General features: G+C 56.7%; 1 protein-coding gene across 3 annotated transcripts in view; it reads right to left on the reverse strand.

The window, feature by feature from the left end:
- MDGA1 (MAM domain containing glycosylphosphatidylinositol anchor 1) overlaps positions 1 to 8,009 on the reverse strand; it is a 63,964-nt gene extending 55,955 nt beyond the window's left edge. For 2 of the 3 annotated variants that reach the window (XM_007972741.3, XM_007972739.3), the window contains exon 1: positions 6,838 to 8,009. In XM_007972741.3, coding sequence (XP_007970932.2) covers positions 6,838 to 6,904 — 67 coding nt within the window. In that variant the 5' untranslated portion in view covers positions 6,905 to 8,009. The remainder of the gene's footprint in view (positions 1 to 6,837) is intronic. The other variant, XM_007972740.3, reaches the window with a different exon arrangement.
- Positions 8,010 to 8,580: the final 571 nt, after the last annotated feature.

Raw genomic sequence — 8,580 nt, forward strand, 5'->3', positions numbered from 1 at the left:
ACCCTGCCATCGTCCCCTATCTCATGCAGAACAAAATCCAGAGTCTTTTCATAGCTTTCAAGGCTCCAAACAATTGGACCTACTAACTCTCTGGCCCCACCTTCTACTCCCCTCCCCCTGGCTCATGCTGCTCCAGCCACACTGGACTCCTCACTGTTGCTCCAACAGGCCAGGCAGGTTCCTACTCCAGGGCCTTTGCAGTGGCTATTCCTCTGCCTGGAACATACCTACTGCACAAGCCCACAAAGCTCCCTATGACTCCCCTGGACAACTGCAAAGCCGCCTGACAGTCTGTCCAGCATGGCCTCTTCCCACACATAGTGGCATGGCTACTAGCCCATAATATGGCTTGCATCAACCCAGCTCCCTGTTTGACATCCTCCTTACAGCTTTGCAATGAGCAGTTCTGGGTTCAAGTCCAGGTCTGCCACTTGGACAAGGGACTGATAAATGACTTTCTCAAGGAGTTGTGATGAGACTGAAGATAAAGAATACTCATGACCGCAGATTGGACAGTCAATGTTAGCAATGTTTAATATTATTCCTGGCCCAGCGCAGTGGCTCACACCTGTAATCCCAGCACTTTGGGAGGCCAAGGCGGGCAGATCACGAGGTCAGGAGATCGAGACCATCCTGGCTAACACAGTGAAATCCTATCTCTACTAAAAATACAAAAATTAGCTGGGCGTGGTGGAGTGTGCCTGTAGTCCCAGCTACTCAGGAGGCTGAGGCAGGAGAATTGCTTGAATCTGGGAAGCAGAGGTTGCAGTGAGCTGAGATCATGGCACTGCACTCCAGCCTGGGAGTCAGAGTGAGACTCCATCTCAAAAAAAAAAAAAAATTCCTTTACTGTTCCAGCCCTAACAGCCCCAATTCCCTTTCAGCTCATGCTCCAGCACAACTGAACAGCTCACGAACTCCTCACACACTTGGGTTCCTTAGCTTCCAGGCGTTTGCCACACTCTGCCCTCCACCAGGAATGCCCCTCTCAATCCTTACTTCTATTTGTCAAGGCCAGTTCAAATGCTCCCTTTTCTACAAGGCCTTGGAAGCAATTACTTCACCCTTCAAATTCTCACAACCTTTTATCTGCCCTTGTTACATGACATTTATCAAAATCTTCCCCCATCTTTCATGTGATTCCCCTTCACCTTCCATCTTATTCATCTCAGTAGCCCTGCCAATGCCCAGAACTGGGTCTTGCTCAAGTTAGAGGCTCAGTAAACATTTAATGAATGATGAGTGAAAAGAACACCACACTGCTTTCCTTCCCTGCAAATCAGACGATCCAGTGGGACTGAGTGTTAACGCTACTTCTTACCAGCTGTGCAATGTTGAGCAGGTCACTAAAACTCTTGGAACCTCAGTTTTCTTATCTGTTCAATGGAGACAATAGTACCCCCTGTGCTGACCTCTCAGAATGTCATGGAAGCAAAGGCTGCAGAGGCATGAAAATGCCTGGTAAGTCATGTGGCACTTACACGCTTATAAGGGATTGTTGTTCTAACCAACAATCCTCCCTAACAGGTTCATTCCCCCTCACACAAAAGGATGCCTGAAAAAACCATGACCAAAGGAATGGTGGGTTATCAAGTGAGGTTTGCTTGCTTTCTTTATACTTTTATGTATTCCTTGATTGTTTTGCAAAGAGCACTATGTTACTCACAGCAGTTACTCATGGTGTTATTCATAGACTTGAGGAAAAATGAGATTTCATTGTTGAAAAACAAAAATATTCATTCCTTTGAGCTAAGCCTTGCTCTTGCCTCCTGTATCAGCATTTAAATGCCAGAGAAGCCCCTTGGTACATAGTACCTTCTAGCAGCAGATATATGCTTGCAAAGCAGGGTCTTCTGACCACGGGGAGAAGATGCAGAAGAGGGGCCATGTGCCAGGTTTATACAGAGGCGTTTCTGCATGGGCACAAGCACCCCCATTCCCCCTGCCACAGCCTTACCAGAGCAAGAGCCCACTAGGCTAAGCTGAGCCCCAGCATCCAGCTGGGACCTAGGGAAAACCTGATTCATCTGAGATCACAGCAAGTGTGGCTTTGGCCATGGGCAGGTGCCTAGGGACACGGGGGTGGGTACGTGGGAGCTGGAGGGAGGCTTGGAATTCCAGAAGGCCCTAAGGAGCCCTTTTCAGCCCCAGGTTGCGGAATGAGCATAACTCATCCCTTAGATAGGGTGAGGCCCACGGGAGCCCAGGAAAGGCAAGAAGCAATGTGGCGGCCAAGCCCTCCCCCTGCTGGCCACATCTGGAACGGCAGCAGCAGCCGCACAGGGCAGGGCCCCTAGGCAGTTACACACACACACCGGGGACCTAGGACCGTGTGAGGCTCAGGTGTCCAGAGGTGGGAGGTGAGGCAGGGCTCTTCCAGGAGTGACAGCCCAAGACTCCATCTCCTAGGTCCTCTGTCTTCACCGGGTGGGTCATCTCCTAGTTAACCTTCCATGAGTGCAGCCATGAGATGAAAGTGAGGGGTGGCGGGGGAGTGGCAGGGACACGGGGACAGTGGCATTTGGGGTGGGGGTGTCTTCCACATTCCTGCCTCTGTCTCACTCCTCCCAGGCCCTCCCCCCATGCCTCCTGGGCAGCTGGGAGAAGCTGGGGCTGCTACCACTGCCCGGATTTCCACTCCCGCCCCCAGGTATTGATTTCCTGCATCATTCATTTGCCGGGCCTTGGCGGCTGTGATTAGCTCCCTCCATTCTGCCTACAGATTCCACCCCGCTTCCCCCCCAAGCCTGTCCCTCCATGTTCCAGCAAAGCAGAGCTAATATGCCAGGCTCTAAATGAGGCTTTACCACCTTGGCCCCAGCAGCTCACAGCCAGGCCAAGCCAAGTAGCTCTCAGCTATCCCCTGCCCACCCCCTCAAGGATGCTTTCTTGCTAATAAAATCCCCTCTAACCGACCTCCTCCCCTGACCTAGAGTCCCCGCCCAACGATGAAGCGCAGATTTCATCCTGTAATGTAGGACGGGACGTCATGAGAATCTTGACCCTAAGGCGGGGGCTCTCCAGCCTGACGCCAAGGGTCTGGGGAGCCCTCAGGCTGGCTAAGGGGCCAAAATCAACTTGGGGTGGGGAGGTAACGCCAGCAAAGCAAACAAAGCAGCTTGGATTTGTGGACACAAGGTGCTCTCCCTCGCTTGTGCAATTTCTGTAAGTGAGAAGAAAGAAAGAACAGAAGCACAGAGCTTCTTGAGGACATCAGGAGAACCCCAAGCCTCTGTTAGCCCCAGGGAACCAAAGTTTCAAGGCATGGGATAGGAACTCCAGTGAAAAACCTCAAGTACCCACACCCAGATCAACACCCAGGAGACGACACTGGGACACTCACTTCCTGAAATTCCTTCTCCGTACTCCCCAGAGGAGGGGAAAAAAACGGATTTGGTGATAATTCTGTAAGCTATGTTGCTCTTGTCAAATTATTCAACATCTGTCTTCATGTTCCTACAAAAATTAGCATAGGATAGTAGTTTCTGATGACACCTTTGGTGAAATATTTTGACTTCCACCAGTAAGTTGCAAACAACCTGTCTTAAGGATAATGTCAATTCCCACTTCTGCATATTAAATGATTCAGGGGTTTGTTATGTTTTTGTAAGGGAGAGGAATCCCACTGACCTGTGGTCCAACTGCTATGAGAGGAGGAGAAGCCAGGACAGAAGGCGGGGTGTTCCCGGATGCTATCCGCATGCAAGATATTCCTCTTCCATCACTTGGCTACTGCCTTTGCCCCAGAACTAGGCCACTGGGGCCAGCCCAGCCCAGCCCCCTGGCTTGCCAGAAAACAGATTACAGGATCCACCCCAGAGGACAACAAACTGGGCCAGGAGATTGGGAGGCGAGGGAGGGAGGGAGAACCAGCTCCAAATGGACCATCTGGTCCAGCACTTGGCTGTTGTAGCATCTGTGCCCTAAAGAAGAACAAAGCCACCTGGCCAAACTGAGAGTGCCGCCTCCCCAACCCTATTGCAGACCATGGATCCTAGGGCAGGTGGTGGACCTCAGTGGGAAGCAGGACATAGGGTTCTAGGCACCGACCTCCTACCAGCCTCACAGAGATACACAGTCTAGGCCGAATGCCATCAGGTTTGCCCTCCACTGCCTGCTCGTCTTCCTCCCCTCTGTTCAGCCCCTCCCTTATCGACACAAGCCTGGGGGCAGAGGGGCAGGGGCAGGGGATCCCTCCTCAGGATACACATTTTTCTCCTATGTCTTGAATTAGACCTGCTGCCTCCCTCCCCAGTGCCAGGGCAACACTAGGCTTCTAGCCTCTTCTCTCTTCTAGGGCTGCAGGCTGGGACTCTGTGACTCGCCCTAAGCAGAGACCCTTAAACAATGCCCCACTGCCCTGCTGGAAACCAAGTCCTAGAGAGGCTTCTCATGGAGAAAGAATTTCCAGCCTGCCCCCAACTATGGCCCTTTCTTCATTCAACAAATACCTGCCGAGCTCCTGCTGTTGTGACGGGGACCATGCTGGGTGCTGGATGCAATGCCGGGCTGGAGTGGCCATCCCTGGTCCCTACGTGCCGCCTTCACTCTCATGCCGTTTATTCTGCTTTGCGGGTACAGAAAGACTGCTGGGGAGGGGGCCAGAAGAACTAGTCCCAGATCTTTGACCTACTTCTTAAGCCAGTCCTGGTCCTACAGAGATCCTCCCTTCTGCTGAATCTGGCCAAAGATTCTAGCATCACAAGGAACTCAGCGACCTCCTGTCATCCTCCTCCTCCTCCTAAATCTTCTCCCGCCTTCATCCACCTCAATAAAGACTTTTAAACCCAGCAATTCCCCTGAGGCCTCAACACTGCCTGAAGCCAAGCTCTCAAAGGAAAAGTGGCATGTCACCCATGCCTAGGTCACCCATGTCGCCCTTGGGCCCAGCACACCCAGCCCATTTTGATTGGCTCTGAGTGAGAGCAACTGGGACCTAGGTACAGAAGGGAGGGGAGAAAACACAGAGAAAAGGGTATATATAAGCCTATGGCTGAATCCTGGCCCTAGAGTACTCTGAAATGAGGGTCCACAGAGACCACTGCCCCTGACTCCAAATCCCACTCTCATTGCTGGGTTTACTAGACTAGGAACAGAGGAACCTCCTGAAGATGAGCCCCAAGCAACCTAGAGAAGGTTAGAGAAGCTGGAGGGGATAGAGGACAGGCATGACCAGGAATGGATCTTGCCAAATGCACGCAATGGCACAGGGAAGGAGGGTAGGGTGGAGGACAGCAGCATGCAGGAAGGGCTCTCCATCACCCTCCCCAGCCCCAGGGCTGTGTTGAGAAGGCAAAGACCTCAGCAGCACCTCTCTTAGGCACTTTGACTTGGGGAGAAAGAAGACTTGGGGAGAAAGAAGAAAGAGAAACCCCAGTCTACTGGCATCCTCATCTGCCCTGGAGAGGCCAAGGCCTCCAGGACCTGCCCTGTGGCCTCCTCCCTAAAACCCAGCCTCTCCCAGTCCCTGCTGCATTCTTTCCTGCCTTTGCTGGCCTCTGTGAGGGGCCATGCAGTAAGACACACACAAACTAATTAAGAAGCAGAGTTTGGCCAGATGCCTGGGCTAGTCTTACCAGAGAATTAAGCCCAAGCCAGCTAGGTGGGTAGGGCCAGGAGCATGTCACCTCCCAGACACCCTTCAGGACACCCCTTCCTCTTGCCAGGCACAAGCAGATGGCCAGGCACCCTCCAGGGTGCTTTAGCCTCAGCACCTGAGGCTGGCAGCCAGTAGTCAGTGCCTATACCACCCCACAAAGAACAGGTCAGACTCCCCTGGATCTAAAAGAGGAATCATTAGTCCCTCCACCCAACAGAAAAGGAGAGAGAGAATCCTGCCCGCCCCAGCCACACATCACTAAAAAGGGACCTGGACAAGCCATCCTGTAGTCAAGAGAAAGCAAAGTAACGGCCACTGGGCCCCTGAGAATGACTTTCAGTGCTGTGGGGTTAAGGCACTGCGGGAGGCTGAGCCAGGTGACTGACTGGATGATGCCTGCCCCGGGGGCCTTCCCTGGGAAAACCCACAGGATGGAAGGCGGAAGGGGTAACCAGAGTCTCCCTTGGAAACCAGAGCGAGACATGCGGACGCAGGAGCAAGGCTGCGTGGCAGGAGGCAGAGTTTGGACACGTATCCCGGTGGGTGCGTGCCGTGTTTGCGTTTTCTGGGGATGGTGGCTGAATGTGTCTGTGTGTGCGCGCAGGAAGAAGGAAGGTGGGGCTGGGGTTTGTAGCTAGGAACCGGAGACGGGAAGAACTGGTTCAGGGAAGGTCCGAAAAGGGATGCCCGGGTCGTAGGCGCCGGAGCCAGGGAACGTCGGCATCCTGATCAGGCTGTCAAGCCGTGAGTAGAAGAAGCGAAGCCGCAGCAACAGCGGGGAAGGCGAGCCCGCCGCCCGACCGCGGTGCTGACAGCCGGCTCACCCGCAAGCCGCGCGGCAACTCCGGCTCATGCATCGCTTGGCTTCCACTCCGAAGGCCGAGCCAGGACGAGCTTTCGGTGCAAGTCGCTGCACCAGTCCTGGCCTGGGTCTGTCCGGGTCTCCCGAGCCGACCGGGTGCTCTCAAGGGTTCCTAATCATTCCCGCCTCTAGCAGGGTGTGGGAAAGTGGGTACCTCCCCCTGACATCCCGGCTTCATACCAGACCCTACGACCCGCCCCTGTGTTCCGAAGCCGCTAGCTCGGTCTCCTCGCGCCCTGGAGAGGGCGGGGACGCGGGCATCCACTCCAGAGTCCGAGTCGAGGTCTCCACCAAACCCCGGCAGCGCGCACTTTGCGCCTCTTGCAAAGTTTCCGCGCGGGGCTAAGCCAAGGTGGAGCGGGACGCGGGCTCTTACCGTAGACTCCTTGTCCCCGGCAGTGGAAGGGGATCAGCGCCAGAAGTAGAAGGCAGGTCACCTCCATCTTCACGGCCGGTGCTTCATCCCCGCGAGGCGGCGCAGCCCGAGAGGCGGCGGGGGGCGCATTCGCCGGGGCCCCGCGACGCCCCTATGTCCCCCCCTTTCCCTGAGAGGTGACAGAGAGAGTGGCGACGAAGACCAGGAGATTGAAGAGGCGGAGGTAGCGGAGACCCGGGTTTCTCCTCCGGCGGGGTCGCTGACCGCGTGGGGACGCAGGGGGCGCTGGCCCAGCCCCGGGTGCCTCCGCGCGCCCGGCACAGCAGCCAGCGCCCCGACCCAAGGAGCCCGGCCGCCGAGTCGCCGCGGGTCCCCAGGGCTGTCCGCGCGGGATGCTGGGCGCCGGGGACCTCTCGGCGGCGGCGGCGGTGCTTCGATCCAACAGGCCACGGACGACTGACAAACTTGTCGTTTCCCGGCACTGGGGCCGCCCCTCAGCGGAGCGGAGTCGGGGAGGCTGGGGCTCCGCTCGAGTTAATCCGCTGTTTCCAGACCTGCGGCCGCGGCCGTGGGCTCAGCGGCCCGACTCAGGGGGCCGGGCTGAACGCACTCGCTGCGGCGAAGGAGCCCCGGGTCCGGCCCTCCTGATCCGGGGAGCAGCGCGGGCTGGGTTCGGCCGAGGGACGAGTGCCGCGGGTCCCCGGGTCCGTGAAGTTAGCCGAGTCGCCGAGAAACCCGGGGGAGGAATAGCAGCCCGGCGCCCCGCGGGAATCTGGAGAGCAATTCCAGGCAAGAGGGGCCCCAGACAACAGGGAAAGGAGGAAAGTTTGAGTCTTTTGAAAAATATTCGCGCTCTCCCCCAGGCCGGGGCTGCGGCGCGGGCGCCGCTAGCCGCCTCCGCTCGCCTCGCTCCTCTCCCGCCGTCTGGCCGCGGCCGTGGCGCTCCCGGGCTCCGAGCTCTCGGGAGAGCGGGGCTGCGCCGCACCCCAAGTTGGTCGTCCCCGCCCCCGCCCGGCGGCCTTGGCCTGCGGGGGCCCAGAGCGGGCGGGGCCGGGCCGGGCTCCTAGGCGCGGCGGCCGCTCGGCTCCGGGTCGCAGAAGCGCTCCGCTCGCTCAGCAACTTGGGCTTTGCTGTGCTGCTTTTTCGCCCCTCCGAGGTTTTCATTCCGCTCTCCTCCCGCCTCCCTCCCTCCCTTCCTCCTCCCTCCTCCTCGCGTCTCCTCGTTCGGTCTCTCGCTCTCCCACCCGTTGTCGCTCGCTCTCCTGTTTGATTCCCCTCCAGTTAAAAAAAGGAGCCAATTAAAGGCAGCCCAGCTCGCCTGGCCCAGCCTCTGTCCAATTCCCTCGCCTCCCCCAGGACCAATTAGAGAAAACAAAACAGGGCTGGGGGAAGCTGACTGCCTGCCTTTCTTTCTCTCTCTCTCTCTCTCTCTCTCTCTCTCTCTCTCTCTCTCTCTCTCTCTCTCTCTCTCTCTCTCTCTCTCTCTCCTCTCTCTCTCTCTCTCTCTCTCTCCTCTCTCTCCCCCCTCCTCTCTCACTCCCTCTCTCTCTCTCCTCCTCTCTCACTCCCTCTCTCCTCTCTCTGCCTTCCTCTCCTCTCTTTCCTTTTCTCCTTTCCTTCTCTCTCTTACTCTCTCCGCCCCCTAACATTCCCCCCGCAACCCCGCCCAGCAGGAAAATGTCAGAAAGCAGAAATGGATCCATCTATCCCGAGGACAGTGGCGGAGGGACCTGGGTTTCGGCG

The sequence above is a fragment of the Chlorocebus sabaeus genome, chromosome 17, assembly GCF_047675955.1.
Source record: "Chlorocebus sabaeus isolate Y175 chromosome 17, mChlSab1.0.hap1, whole genome shotgun sequence".
NCBI lineage: Eukaryota > Metazoa > Chordata > Mammalia > Primates > Cercopithecidae > Chlorocebus > Chlorocebus sabaeus.